A 16,490-nucleotide genomic window follows, 5' to 3' on the forward strand; every position below is an offset into this window, starting at 1 on the left:
CTGTAGCTAAATTGGTATTTCCAATAAAAAATCTTGAATACATATGTTACTCCCGGCTAGTCTATGTTATAATACCTGTATACGTCTGTCTTTCTGTCACGGAAAATGGTACCGCAAGTTGCGAGACGCACGCAATGAGATATTAAAAGGACTGGCGAACCCGTGGATTTTTCCACGGGCTACAGACTAGTGTTATATATTCTTCCAGGAAAAAAAACAAATTGCAGGTGATGCATTTTTAAACAGGTATTATGCGTAACTGTTTACATAACAAAATAGTTTTATGGTCATATACTGTAATGACCCCAACAAGTGCCCTGAGCACTTATTAAATTTTTGGATTATTTGCATGAGCGCTTAATCGAGGGGCGCTGCAAAAATGCTGGGCGCTAATAAATTTTTCCTAATGTTGTACTAATTAAAGGCAACGGTATTTTCCAATGTGTTATTTATTCATGTAAAATAAAAGTGAACAAAAGATGTAACAATATAACCTTTAGTCTTTCTAGTGTTCTCAATTCAAGAAAGTAAAATTTGTAAATGAGCGCCCAGTTTCGCAAGGTAGTTTTCGATTAAGCACTTCCTTTTGTCAGGTGGGCGCTTATTCAAGGGGACGCCTAATAAGTGCTAGGTGCTTATTGAACTTTGAGGGAATTACCTAGGCGCTTATTGCAGGGGGAGGGGGCCTTAAGAAATGCTGGGCGCTTAATTAGATCACTACGGAATCTAGTTTTTAAGCTCATATGGAATTCCTAAAACGATTAAATATTTTTAATTTCCATATTTATGAAAATAAGGCATTTCCTTTTATCGTAACATTCGAAATCCAAGACCTTTATATCAGTGTAAGAAATCGGTTATGTGAAATGTCTAAAATTATCATAAAATGTTTAAAATATTATTTTCATACTCAAATAATTTTCCTTTTGTACGTCCAAGAAAATATTTTTAAACTTATATTTCTAAACTACGTGTATCCTGCGTTTGGAAATACATACATGTTGATGAGCAAACTAACATATGTCCTCTGCACAGTTGTTAATAGAAAGTTTCGTTAATTACGCCAGAAATCGTGCATTGAAAAAACACCATGGAACCTATTGAAATACTGTCAAAAAATTAAATTGCCGATGCGTCCCTTTTTTCGTGCTTTTATTGTAAAGTGATTAAAACGGCCCTTGTTCTTGCGAAATTATATTTTAATGGTCATAACTTTTCAGTATTCGATCTTTCTAATAAAATTTTATTGTTGATGAAACAAATAAAACGGGTTTAAAAAGTTAAAATATTTATTAGTGAGACTTCTCGTACATTAAATACATCAGACTATATAAGCAACTTAAATCAAATTCACATATGTACAAAAAAAAGGTTTGGAGAAAACCACAAACGAACTTATCTTACATCACTTCAATAAGCGCAGAAACCTAATATCTAATTAATCATTGATTGTAGGTATGAACTGTATAATTCAAAATGTCTCTAATATTTAAAGTTTCCTGTTCTTAGATGGACATTTTTCAAGAAAAAACATGAGCAGATTTAATCACGGTGTACCCCGCCGGATCAAATTCCCCCTGTAGCTTTTCATGCTTTTCAAAACTCTCATTAGGTTTGGTTTCGCTAACATACTTTTCTTTAGATCATTACGGTATCTAGTTTTTAAGCTGATATGGAATTCCTAAAACGATTAAATATTTTTAATTTCCATATTTATGAAAATAAGGCATTTCCTTTTATCGTAACATTCGAAATCCAAGACCATTATATCAGTGTAAGAAATACACGTTTCGGTTATGTGAAATGTCTAAAATTATCATAAAATGTTTAAAATATTATTTTCATACTCAAATAATTTTCCTTTTGTACGTCCAAGAAAATATTTTTAAACTTATATTTCTAAACTACGTGTATCCTGCGTTTGGAAATACATACTTGTTGATGAGCAAACTAACATATGTCCTCTGCACAGTTGTTAATATAAAGTTTCGTTAATTGCGTCAGAAATCGTGCATTGAAAAAACACCATGGAACCTATTGAAATACTGTCCAAAAATTAAATTGCCGATGCGTCCCTTTTTTCGTGCTTTTATTGTAAAGTGATTAAAACGGCCCTTGTTCTTGCAAAATTATATTTCAATAGTCATAACTTTTCAGTATTCGATCTTTCTAATAAAATTTTATTGTTGATGAAACAAATAAAACGGGTTTAAAAAGTTAAAATATTTATTAGTGAGACTTCTCGTACATTAAGTACATCAGACTATATAAGCAACTTAAATCAAATTCACATATGTACAGATAAAAAGGTGTGGAGAAAACCACAAACGAACTTATCTTACATCACTTCAATAAGCGCAGAAACCTAATATCTAATTAATCATTGATTGTAGGTATGAACTGTCTAATTCAAAATGTCTCTAATATTTAACGTTTCCTGTTCTTAGATGGACATTCTTCAAGAAAAAACATGAGCAGATTTAATCACGGTGTACCCCGCCGGATCAAATTCCCCCTGTAGCTTTTCATGCTTTTCAAAACTCTCATTAGGTTTGGTTTCGCTAACATACTTTTCTTTAGATCATTACGGTATCTAGTTTTTAAGCTGATATGGAATTCCTAAAACGATTAAATATTTTTAATTTCCATATTTATGAAAATAAGGCATTTCCTTTTATCGTAACATTCGAAATCCAAGACCATTATATCAGTGTAAGAAATACACGTTTCGGTTATGTGAAATGTCTAAAATTATCATAAAATGTTTAAAATATTATTTTCATACTCAAATAATTTTCCTTTTGTACGTCCAAGAAAATATTTTTAAACTTATATTTCTAAACTACGTGTATCCTGCGTTTGGAAATACATACTTGTTGATGAGCAAACTAACATATGTCCTCTGCACAGTTGTTAATATAAAGTTTCGTTAATTGCGTCAGAAATCGTGCATTGAAAAAACACCATGGAACCTATTGAAATACTGTCCAAAAATTAAATTGCCGATGCGTCCCTTTTTTCGTGCTTTTATTGTAAAGTGATTAAAACGGCCCTTGTTCTTGCAAAATTATATTTCAATAGTCATAACTTTTCAGTATTCGATCTTTCTAATAAAATTTTATTGTTGATGAAACAAATAAAACGGGTTTAAAAAGTTAAAATATTTATTAGTGAGACTTCTCGTACATTAAGTACATCAGACTATATAAGCAACTTAAATCAAATTCACATATGTACAGATAAAAAGGTGTGGAGAAAACCACAAACGAACTTATCTTACATCACTTCAATAAGCGCAGAAACCTAATATCTAATTAATCATTGATTGTAGGTATGAACTGTCTAATTCAAAATGTCTCTAATATTTAACGTTTCCTGTTCTTAGATGGACATTCTTCAAGAAAAAACATGAGCAGATTTAATCACGGTGTACCCCGCCGGATCAAATTCCCCCTGTAGCTTTTCATGCTTTTCAAAACTCTCATTAGGTTTGGTTTCGCTAACATACTTTTCTTTAGAAGAACAAATTCCCTCCTTAATTGCCAGTGATTTATGAGTGTTTCTGTCCCTTAAAGGAACAAATGACTTTTTTTCTAGCCTTCCGAGTTATTAATACGTGAACTCCAATCCCGGTAAAATAATCAGTATGTTTAAGAATTCGTAATTTTTATTTATTTTTTTTTTGACAATAAGTTAGCTGAATTTGTAATTTTGGAAGTTCTTGCTGGCGTAACCAGTTAGGTATCAACAAAAAAGCTTTACTCGTAAATATTTCAACTTTTTTAAACTCGTTTTATTTTTTTCGTAATTAATAGTAGCCTATTTCTACCATCTTGTTGTTTGGTTTTAACATTTAACATTTGACATTTTATTTGAAGCGAGTGAACAATTTCGCGTGACTTTTTAGTTTACAAATAAGTAATTCTTGTGTTCAAAACAGAATGACTTATTAATTGACCGATTAGGAGATAAATTAATCAGACTGTTAAAATAAAGAGCCTTTCTGAAGGTTATGCAACATTAGGACTTTTTTAAAAAAAACACACTATCCAATCATTTAACTTGGTGTGTGGGATTCAAAGACACCGACGAATAAGCACATCATTTGTTAATGTATAGTTCATTTTTAAGTCAAAGTAAAGTTAATCACACGAACAAGGGACAAATATTGATAAAGCAGTCGTTAGCGGTAGGATATTCGATCAAATGATATATTTGGGATAGTTTTCCTTCCTGTGTTTCTAAAAAAAAGTAATTCACTGTGCAGGGTTTGCAACTGAATCAGAAAAACAAAGTACATCCCGCAGTATATCCTTAAACGGTTTGTCTTTGTAAAGGCAGACGACTTATTTCTTATTCTTTTTTTTACAGGTAAGACTAATTAAGTAGCGGGCCAAAAACATTTCAAAAATTTTCAAATCAAAATTGCGCGTAATCGCTTTACTTTTACGTTTCCGTCCACTCAGCAAACGTTTACATATCCAATGCTTTTTAAACATGGCTTGAGAATACTTTGGGAACGTTTTAGTCTGGCCTAGCTCCTTATTACACCATACTGCCATTACCTGCCATTCGAATTTTGCCCAGTTAGTTCTTCGTTGTGACCAATACATGTTTCCCGAATTGAATGTTTTTTAAAATTTTAGAATTTTGATGTTTTGACTTTAGGATCATATTCAGCATCGTTGAGTTGGTGTATGTATAAAATTTCAAGTAAATTTGACATGTGAAAATGTTGTTTTGGTAGTTGTTTTTGTAATGTTATGGTGACGTTTTCGGAAATTTAGGACTTGTACTGTTTAAGCAAAGGTCAAGTAATACAAAGTTAGGACAGCACTGTTTCACCAGGTTATTTAAATTTTTCTCATGAGAGGATTTTAAAAAACACATTCATTTTGTTTGACAAAGTTGAGATATAGCAGGGGTACATAAAAAAAAAATTCGGGTATATTTAATATGTGCTTTTCATTTTACAACTTTACGGTAAATATGTCGAGAGCAATAAAACATGGTGAATAAATGTAAAGCTCCTGTAAAGGGGCTACGAAGCAATTTAATAAGCTCAATCCACGCAATTTACGAAGAAAAGCGTGTATTTAACGTAGTACTCAAAAAGGTACAAAGTGTTATACACACTTCAGAACTACATAGACGTCTTGACAACCTGTTTTTGAATAGTTAGTTTTTTATGAAGAATTTGCTACTTTTTTATTTTCATTTTCTAATGAAAGGAAATGTTAACTATTCTGAAAATGAGCTCTGTAAAATATATTAAATATCAGTAAATCGAAAGTTTGTTTTGACAAAGGAACAGAGACAACACGAGCAGCTGCGTTTGTTAAAAACTGCTATATTTTGCTGTTTTTTGTAATTACTACTTATTGCTTTGTTATATGGCTATGAAACTTACTTAGTTTCAATATTTATCTATTAGACACCTGAATGTGAAGTTTTTAGGTCCCATACCTTTCAGAGGCCCTGATATTGTGCATTACTCGAAACTACCCCTAAAAATCTCTATGAAATCCTTATAATGGGGAAAATTCAATAACTCCTGCTAGGATTATCTTTAAAACTTCAAACTTGCAACACAACTTTGCTTTATTAAGAAGAATCATTTTGCATAATTTGGACACGTGATTAATCCGATTTCCCGATTTTGTCGGATTTTACTTAAAAATAGGAAATAACCGGGTTTTCGGGCAATTTTTGGCACTTTTTGATGCGAACCACGTAAAAACCGGAAAATATGTTAAGTAACTTTTATTTAGCTTTCAGAAACTTCAAACAGAATGCAAAAATCCGCTTCGGAACAAAATTTGTTAAATTTTACGCAGTAGTGGCAGTTATTAACAAATTTCAAGCCTCTGATGATGTCACAGAAAATTTGCTGACGCAAGCAAATATTTATTGCTGCCATTTTGTTCCTTTTATGACGTACTATAAGTGTGCTAATTTTGATTCATTTTAAACAACCCTATAAAAAGTTATTGGGGGGGGGGAATTCCGCCGGTCATAGTATGCTCGAAAATCTCCGGACCGAATAGGGTTAAGTTAAAATCACGGTAACTACTCATATCGAATAAATCATGAATCTTCATTATGTGTATGGAACTTTTCTGCAAATTTCAGTTATTTTTATTGATATTTCAGATGATTTAAGTTCTTACTTTTGACCTCAGTGATCATAAACTTTTCCACCACCAAGTTGTTTGCGTATTTTTTTGCATCACACTATTGTATAATCAAATAATTTTTACATAGGATATTATAAAACATTGTGATAAAAAATTAAATACTGTGTTTTTTTTTACTTAATTACGACTACATGTATCTTGACAAAAGAAACTTGGGGAAGGGTCGTTTGATTTTGATCTTTGAGTTTGAAAAGAAATAGATATACATCATCCTAATTGTGTGGTCACAAGCCACGCAAATGGGGTCACAGTCAGTACAATGTTTCCTTACATATAAGTTTTTCATTTATCAACCAAAAATTTGGGTAACGTAACATGCAACAAGCAAGTAATAATAATAAGACCCACTATAACGTCATTTCTCCATGTGTTTTTATGTTACAACAAGGTCAATTGCGCGGTAACATTAAACAATTGTTTTTAATTATAAAAATTGCCAGTTGCCAACAAGCTTTTAGAGTGTTTTAATCATATAGAGAAGGTTTATAAAATAGGTTTATTTGCTGATAATACAATTTTAAGATAAAGAAAAAAATATTTTTTAATTCAAGCAAAAATTCGAATAAGTCGTTTGACGTATGCCTAATGTATATATTCAGGACGCAGGACCCACCTTGATAACAGTGTTTTCACCACTGAAGGGGTTACATCCTGTATAAATATTCGTTATAACAATGATAATGTGCAGATGTAACAACGATATAACGATATATTGTAATTTCTAGGTAGAAAAATTTTTGGAATCAAATCGGATTCATTTCCTATTGAATAAATTTCAAATGAATTGAATATGTTCTTTGTGTTTTGAGTATGTCTTTTGTTTCCTACGCATCGAAGAATTATCAAATCAAGGGTGTGAATTATTTTTATTCATTTCAAACAGAATTGTACACAATGAATTGTACAATACTGCGTACAATATATTGTAGCAAATACTTTTGCTTCTTATCCAATAGTAGACAAAATACATATGGACTTTTCAATTACTCTCTTCCCTTTAAAATTTTATAACCAAGATTATGCCTATAATGTTTTTTGTTATTTTTGTTCATTTCACTTATCTTCTCATTAAATTATAATTAGGAAACTAGCAAGAAATTTTTCGTTGTCGCTTTATTTTAAGAAGCGGCCTACGTAGAAGTTTAAACTGATTGTGTTAATTAGGGCTAATAAATTTGGTGGTTGCTAAAGTTCACAAAGGTTAGAAGGATTTGCCATGTCCATACCATCACGTATGCATTTTTTGATGCATTAAAAGCAATTTTTCTTTCTATTTTTAGGTCCGCGTTTTATGTTTCCTTTAATTACTCTTCATTGCTCCCTCTCACGTGCTTTTTCGTTCCCACGATACTTCAAATCAGGATGGTGTTTGCGATATTCCTAAAGTCGCAATTATCCTTTAGAAGTGTCGTAGCATATCTAGAGTTACTTATCAAATCAATTGGCCTTTACTTAATCAACTGCGCGTTTCGTGTTAAAGCGGGCAATAACCTTCTTTTGTTAATATTCTTTTACAAGTTGCAAAATGAGAGCATAGCTTTATATCCTGTTTCGGACGTGTTTTTTATCATGTCTTCATTAGCTTCCGATAATGGTTGCCTACATTAATATATAGGATGATTAATTGGTTCTTAATGTTCACCTTCCCGATAATTAAAAAGAAAACATCTGGACATTCCTTTGTATCACAAATGATATAAATAGGCTCAAATATAATATTTTAGTTAAATCATTTTAAAGCGTCAAACAGCAGCTATCACGATTTATTGTTGCACTTATAGATGAGATTTGCTTGGTGTCACGCAATGTATTTGAAAATAATATTGGTATCTGTTGTAATCGGAGTTGCTGCTGGTTTAGGTGAGTATAAAACTTTCTTTTTTTGATGCGAATTTTTTCTTTTCTTTATTGTACCAAATTTTAATTAACACAAACTACGAATTCATATTGCTGCTGAATGACGACTTTTCGATAAATAACGTGTTTCTTCGGATAAATATATCGTTTAGTAAAGACTGTAATATGTGCAGAAAGGTGCTTTGAGCATCGCTCACAAACACCTCACTTTTGATAAACGCCACCCGCTAATAAAAACTGTATTTTTAAATTTTGCGTTTGTAAAGAATTCTTTTTTGGTGTGCAACAACAGAAGAAAGATGGACTTTAAGGTAACGGGAGATAGTAAAGGAGGATAGATTATTTACGGACAAGTGCGTTGTGTACTTTGTGAGTTGACCTTTATTAAGATAATTACGTTTTCATTACACAGGAGTCCTCTTTCTGAAATTAATGCATCGCCCATAGTGGTAAACCTAGGGGCGGTTATTAGAAAAATAGAATTTAATTTCCCTTTTTATATTTCTTCCCAGGACATTTATTATTTTAAATTGAACGGCTGTTAGCATAATTTTACCAGTTTAAAGGAAAAAAATACGCTGCAGCATCTAAACAGAGAGATTTCACACTTACTGCTAAGAAGCCCTTTGGCCAACATTTTATAATTAAGGTTAATTGTCCAACGTTGAGTTGCATAGCAAAAAAAGGTTTAAACAAACCATCCAAAAGCTGAGATGGTGTGGCGAAAAAGGGGTGGAGTGGTGAAGGATAATATTTAAATAACTAGTCGACAAGGCCCGTTAAAAAATCCACTTAGACAGGATAACAAAGGAACCGTTATTAAAAATTTGATGACGTCAGCAATGATCTGTCAACAACAAAATATTTTTGTTAAGAGACAAAAAAAATTTTTCTTGGAAATTTGTTTTCACGTTGCCTTTGTTGTGTAGAGCTTAAACTGCTAATCAAGAAAAAGTAAACTGCTGATCAAGAAAAAGTATATCATCATGTGGTTTTGATAAGCGGTTAGTGAGATATAAGGGTTTAAAATGTTTGCTGACGTCAGCAATGGCCCGTCAAAACCCCCCAAAAAATTTTTTTAGAAATTTGTATACCTGTTGCCTTCATCGTATAGATCTTGAAACGATGATCAAGAAAATGTATAGGATCATGTACTTTTGACAAACGGTTGCAGAGATATTAAGGTTTAAAGGTTTTTTGATGACGTCATAAACCCGTGCATTCCGAAACAGATTTTGAGACCCAGGTTTGGAAAACTTACCGAAATTGGTCCCAGGTGGTCCCAAGTTACGCACGCGGCGAAAAAACATTGACGTCACCACCTTGTTTCCAAGTTATTTGGCCTCAAAGTTTTAAGTGCACTGTAATGGCTTCATTAATTTAATATAGGATATTGACGTTAAAGTAGTGTTATTGACGTCGCGCCGTAATGTCAGAAATTTTAACATTTCAGACATAACTTTTTCGGCTACATAAAAGGACAATGAAGACATCCACTTTGCCTGTTACAAACAGACACAGTCTCTGTATTATTATAAGAGACTAGTCGATAAAGCCCGTGGAGAAATCCACTTAGGCAGAAGGACAATGGAAAAATAGGTTGTTTTAGATTTTTTGCTGACGTCAACAGTGCAGGTACAAAAAAAATTGGCCAAGTTTAGTTTATTCGTTGCCTATAACGTGTAAAGGTTAAAACGCTGATCACAATAATGTATAGGATCATATGTATTCGACAAAAGCCTAAGGAGATATAAGGTGTTAAAAATTTTGTTGACGTCAGCAATGGCCTGTCAAACCAAAAAATTTATTTTCAAGAAATTTGTGTACCTATTGCCTTCATCGTATAGATCTTGAAACGCTGATCAAGAAAATGTATAGGATCGTGTAGTTGAGACAAACGGATGCAGAGATATTAGGGTTTAAAGGTTTTTTTGCGACGTCATTTACCCGTCCATTCCGAAACGGATTTGGTGACCCAGGTTTGGAAAACTTACCCAGCTTGGTCCCAGGTAGTCCCTAGTTACCCACGCAGGAGATGACGTCAGTTATTTCCACCCGTTTCCAAGTTATTAAGCCTTAATTTTAAAAGTGCAATGCATTGGCTTCACTAATCTTAATATACTTTCCTTTGACTTAAATATTGCTTTAACGTCAAAGTTTGCTATTTTACAGAACAAATTTATAGACGATGTTTTATAGACTTTATCAAAGAAATTTTACCCACTTCGCAAAAGTGACAGACAGAAGCTCCGTATTATTATATAGATTAACATTGTATAGTTCACATCGCGTGCTTTTCACTTTCTTTCCCAAATCGCTTTTTCTTTGCTGCTTCGTCGCTAACTTTCATGAACACCTGGTAACCTGACATTAGACTTTCCACAAATAATTATTAAAAACCTTCCGAAAACTACGTCAACCACATGTAGATGTCATCGATTTGTTTATCTTTCTCTCAGTCCAAGCGTTAAGAACAATATACTATAAAAAGTATGTACATCAGAGAGTGTAAAAGCCACACAGAGTCTTTATTGAACATGAGAGACAATCTAGAATATTAAATCTTCCATATACATTTGCCTTGGTTTCAACTAAGTAGCAGCGAGTGTACTGAATAGGAGGAAATTTATCTGTAATACTAGTACTATTTTTTGTCTCGATTTAATAGTAGTACCGCGGACAGACAAAATGCTATAAAAAACGTACGGCAAACCTGTAGGTTTATGCAAAGGCAAGCGACTAGTAATTTTAATTCAACAGCAATACCCATTCGTTTCTTAAACATTAGGACATATTTAGAAAAAAACATTTCCATCAGCGCTTAAAATGCTTTTTGTGATTATGGCTTATGACTCAAAATTATTTTTTTTTATCTCATCAGATGAAAGATATTGGCAGCACTTCTTTTGTACTTGCATTTAATTAGAGATTTGACGCACTTCTAAAAATTTTGGCAGGAAAAAGGATATTGTATTTCGAAGTAATGTTATCATATAGTGATCAGGTCCTAAAAATAAAATATTTGCTCTTTCTAAAGCCTTGATGAGAGAATAGTTAAACAAAGCAATCGACAAAGAAAACAAACAAATAAAAAAATAGCAGACAAACAAACAAACAAAAACAAACAAACAAACAGTCATTTAAATAAACTAACCAATCGAAAATCTTAAACTTAAAATTAACATCTGATTGCTGCGTTCTTTCAAAACAACGGCTAATATGTGAAAGAAAAGACGAAACATACCTTTTCATTTCAATAGAAATATCACATTAACTACCACAGAAGAAAATAGCTTTCCGTCTAACTCCTCCTGTTATTAATTGTGGTTTTTAATGATTGTGTTTCAAGTTTGATAAGTTTTATTAAAATTTTTCCGAAGTAAAGAAAAGTATTTCCTAAGAGCAAAAGCTGAGAAATTAATATAGAGACAACTTCAGAAAATTCACCATGAACCGAAAAATCACTTAGGAACTAACTAATTACATCAGGTTTAATATAAATCATATAATAATTTAAAATTTAATAACCATGGATAAAAAGTGGGTGGATAGAGTTCATGAGAATACCATAACAGATCACGTCAGAGTTAAATAATATAAAAACATTGTATTCCATGATTTAATGCACAGCTAATACAACAGGAATCTTGGAAATGCAAACGATTTGAATACCTACTCTTACCAAATACTTGAGGTCAAAGAAATCATTTTCTGCAACAAAAACTGATTATACATGTTCTATTTAAAGTAATCAGGTCTTGCTGAATGTTTGTATTAACCATCATTTGTTCCTTTTTGTAAGTTACATTCTTCTGCATCAAATTAATTTCTTTTACATGTCTAGTGATTAGGTCGACATTGTAAAATTCCCAGGCTAGAGCAAGTAACAGCTATAAGCCTTACGTTATTAAACACAAAAATTTTAGTTCAACTTTCTTTTTAGGTGACGAGAAGAGCGTTGCTAATTCCTGCCGGAAAGTAAACAGAGGAAAAGGTAATATGTGAATTATGGGTAAATAATGGGTAAACATCCTTCAGCTTAAATAGTGTAATATTTCCTGTTTTCGTCGCACTTTGGCAATAATACAAAAGATCTTTCATGCCATGACGTTCTGCCACAAAAGAACTTTCATGCCATGAAGCTGTATTTGCAAGCGCTCCGATGTCACTAATTAAAAGTCTAAAACAATAAACAGATAATTAAAGTAAAATCCCTAAACATTCTTGTTTTAAAACAAAAAAATGACAACAATATGCGCTAAATTATTGATGTGACGAAACATCTACCTTTCAATGTCAATTATATATTCTACAATTTTCTTTAGAAGCACATATTAACCATCTCCTTCAAAACTTTATCCTTTTATAAAGCTACAGTTTCCTCTCTCGATTGCCTTCGAAAAACAAAGTGATAAAATTTAAATAATTTTATTATCTAGAAATGGTGTCGATATGGTGAAACTATCACTAATGATTCCCTTGATCAAGCAATAATAACGAGCGCATGACTCCATATCATCTAAAAGGGATTATTTTTAAACAAAAAGAATAGCTAAGCTTTAATCGATTTTTACAAAACAATATTTTTCATGCTTAATACTATTTTTAAAAGAAGCAATTGTCGTACACAAAATGTTTTATACAAAAGTCAAAAAGTCACAGATTATTATTTTTTGTTGTTGTTACCAGTTATTAGGTACTTCGTTTGAAAGAAATTAAAACGGTTGTGGACCAAAAATATATAAATGGTTTATTTACTTTTCCGTTATTTTACACAATATACAATTTTCACGACCAAACAACTACTCTTATATACTATTACTCATGGTGTGTTTTACTTCTGTTTACATTTTTAATTGGCTAAAGAAAACGATGTAATAAAAATATCATGCCATTTCATTAGCTGGAATTAGTATTGCATGCTAATTTAAATCTACGTGACATGCTTGTGAACCAAAGGCAGCGTGACTGCTCACTTAATAATTAATGTAGGGGCAAAGTTACAGATAATTTTGTTAATGACGTAAACACGAATTTTTTTGCCGCAATTGAGGACATTTGTGGACTGCAACGTGGATTATTTCGTTGTGCGGTAGCGCTAGAGAATGCCATGAAAAAAAATGTTAAATGTTGTCCACCTGATCCTTTTGCGCAAAAATAAGGAGGTTACGGCCTGTCGACTGAGTCTTGACTGTCTGACCCTTGATAGTAACTGCTAATGTATAATAATGTCTTAAAACACCACATAAATCAATATTTCTTGACAGATAGTATTAATCTTTACCAACGTAGTGACATATGAGAACAAAGAAAATGCTTTTAAAGTTCGCTAATGCTCTCCAGTAAAGTTATTATACTGGTTGATATATGATAATGAATTAGTGTAAATTTATTATTTTTCTTGTGATGGCGGATACGAGGAAAGAGGCATAATATCTCATTTGACTATACACTTTTATTATTCCGTTTTAGGTTACTTCTTTGGAAAAACTAACATATTGAAAGATACTAATACTCACACCGGAACTAAATTACAGGCAATCTCTTCAGAAAAGAACGAGTTTTCTTCTTCGAGGGGTTCTAGAAGAAATAAAACTTGCGTCACACAAAAAAGACTTCTTCAAGCTATTATTGTTGACTTCCAGTCGGATGATATCCTGCCATTGCCAAATCTTGTTGTTGAAAACATCAACACTCGATTTGTTAATAGATACTGTTTCGTTCGTGCCAAAGACGAAACTACTTTGTCACGACTGATTGTCTTCTTAGGTGTTCTGAAATACTACAAGCCAGATAAGTACATGACACTGTCAAACGTCAGATTTAGTTTGGAAATAAATAGAGATATAATAGCTATGAAAGCAAGTGGAGTGTACAACCTCTGTGGCACAAGATTTCTTTATAGAATTACGCCAGAAAATAAGAATATTGCTGTCATGCATGCTGTATCAGACGAACAAATTACAATGGAAAACATTGAAATCTCGCATCCTTTAAACGAATTTCCATTAAAAAAGTATGGCATTGTGGAAAATATACTAACAAATAAATTTAAAGTCATCACAACATTATTTATAAAAGAACCTATTTGGAGTGTTATATGGACCAGAGGAAACAGATTATCTGCCTTTAAAGGACAAGGTTCTGTACAGTTTGACAATGAATCTAAGGATATACATCTGGAGCTAATGATTGATGCAGATATTAAATTCTGGCTGATGCGGATAAGTTTGCGTCTAAGTATATTTGAAATAATGAATATCACAAAACATGCATTTCCTTTATTGAAAACAATACCACTTTTAAAAGATGGATGGGAGCAACAAGTTGAAGTATCAGAGGTACTTTACCATCTCTATAGAAATTAACCTATTTTGTCTGTCGACTAAAACCAGAATCTACAAATAACAATTGTGTCATATTTCAATAAGTGGTTATATGATTTAAATGATATTAAGAAAGTCCTAAAAAAGAGAAATTGTTAGTCTATCAGAAAGCATAATTCCTTCAATAGTCTGGCAGTTGACTAATTCTATTTATACTTTTTTCAGGTTGAAGTTGTAACAGCAACTGATCAAGTTATCATACCTGCGACAAAGTATTTACTTCAAAGTTATGTGTTAGCAAAATACTATGTTGACGGAAAAATTCAACACGGATTCTCCTTAAACTTTAAAGGAACTACTCGTAAACTAATAAATGGAAAATCAAAAATACCGTTAGTTAATGGGGAAACAAAGTTTGAAGCCATGATTGACATTCTTGATAACTCAGTGACGCAGTTTGAAATAAACTTTAAGCATCCATCACTTTGTCCTACAAACAATGTAATTACTTAAGCGATTTTTTAGATCTGATATAGAATGCAGTTCAATTTTAGTTATATAAGGTTATGTGCACATCAGAGTGGTTCAAGTTTAAAGTACTAACTGCCAAAAGATCCTACGTCCTATATTAAAACGTTTATGTGAAAATCCTTATTTTTTATATTTAGGAAGGAAGACAGGAATGGCAAGAGATTAAAAAAATGTTTCACATGCAGAAGGCGATTTCCAAAAATCAAAACAGTCGAGTGGCAACGAAAATGTCAAAGTGTCTGTACTGTTGCAATACAAATTCTGAAACATTGGTATCGTTAAAAGGACAATTTTATCAGGAAAGTGTTAAAAGCAAATATGCAAAATATGGAATTGAGCCAGAAATTCACTACTTTTACGATCTTGATACATATGTATCAAAAAGGGAAGAATTACGAAATTATCGTCTGCGGAGGGTACCATTGAAAATAATGAAATAACCTTAAAGAAGTATGGAAAAACAAACGATTTCTGATATCAGTGTCTGATAAGTTTTCAACAAGCACTAAGTAATGTAAATTTATTTTAAAACTGTAATTATCTAAGCAACAATGTACAAATAGGCAATAACCAAGCAGTAAGAAGCAACATATTTGTAGATTATGGACATGATGTCCTTTGTTGTTGTAAATACATGTATTTGACGGAGAATTGGAGAATTAAAAAATACTGAATTGTTCGGCAGTTTTTATTCAGTGAGAAAAGTGTTGGTACATGGCTTTAAATTTAAAATTCAGTTGCCACAATAAGTAATTTTAACTACTTCTCTAGTAGATTCACACAACGTGAGTTTGTCAAAGTTTACTTGTGAATCTTTAGTTCTGCTAATTGTTGCTGACGTCAACGTGATTCTTTTTTGTGATATTTTGACACTTCGTGAGGACTTTCGTGAATTATTTCGGCATCCTATAAAGTGTGACTAACGCATTTCAAACGCAGCGTAGCATACCTCCGTATATGTAGTAATAGCACTTTTGCAGCATTCTGGCTGCTGAGCATTGGAACATCTGGCTGCTGAGTTTCTGGTCTGTTCTAGCTTTAAAGAGGGAAAAAACTACCGTTTTGTAACCAATTTTAGATAGCTAATTTTCTTGGAAACGCCAAAAACCCACTCAGGGCTATTGCAAAGACCTCTGTGCAGAATATGCAAACTCGTATAAATGGTTCTTTTGTTAACCTTCACTTCCAAATACTTTTGGAAAATATGTCGAAGTTTTTCCATGGCAACTAACATTTTGACTCGAGCGAAATGTTAGAGCATGTAGTATGTATTGATGCATCATCTTGTTGTTTGCTCCATTTGGGTGATTAAGTACAAAGTAATTACATAAATATTTTAAAGAAATTTACCCACTTCAGCAAATTTGATCATTATCAATCAGCAACTTTATTTTAATTATGATGTTAAGGCCTGGCAACAGTTGTTGCCAGTTGTTAAGGCCTTGTTGTTTAAGTTGTTGTTTAGGCCTGGCAACCGTTGTGGCAACTTTCATGTTTTTTAAACAGCATCTTTAAAAGTTATAGATTGGCGGGGAGTAGGAGAGGTTCCTCAGCTTCGTCTGAGCATTGAGAGACATCA

General features: G+C 32.4%; 1 protein-coding gene across 1 annotated transcript; it reads left to right on the plus strand.

Moving 5' to 3' along the window:
* Window positions 1-7,941: 7,941 nt before the first annotated feature.
* LOC130649329 (uncharacterized) lies at window positions 7,942-15,562 on the plus strand. Its single transcript, XM_057455587.1, has 5 exons — window positions 7,942-8,057; window positions 11,998-12,048; window positions 13,527-14,395; window positions 14,606-14,881; window positions 15,049-15,562. Exons 1-5 carry the CDS (start codon window positions 7,979-7,981, stop codon window positions 15,349-15,351), a joined length of 1,578 nt encoding a protein of 525 aa, XP_057311570.1. The 5' UTR covers window positions 7,942-7,978; the 3' UTR covers window positions 15,352-15,562.
* Window positions 15,563-16,490: the final 928 nt, after the last annotated feature.

This window comes from Hydractinia symbiolongicarpus, chromosome 7, assembly GCF_029227915.1.
Source record: "Hydractinia symbiolongicarpus strain clone_291-10 chromosome 7, HSymV2.1, whole genome shotgun sequence".
Classification (NCBI taxonomy): domain Eukaryota; kingdom Metazoa; phylum Cnidaria; class Hydrozoa; order Anthoathecata; family Hydractiniidae; genus Hydractinia; species Hydractinia symbiolongicarpus.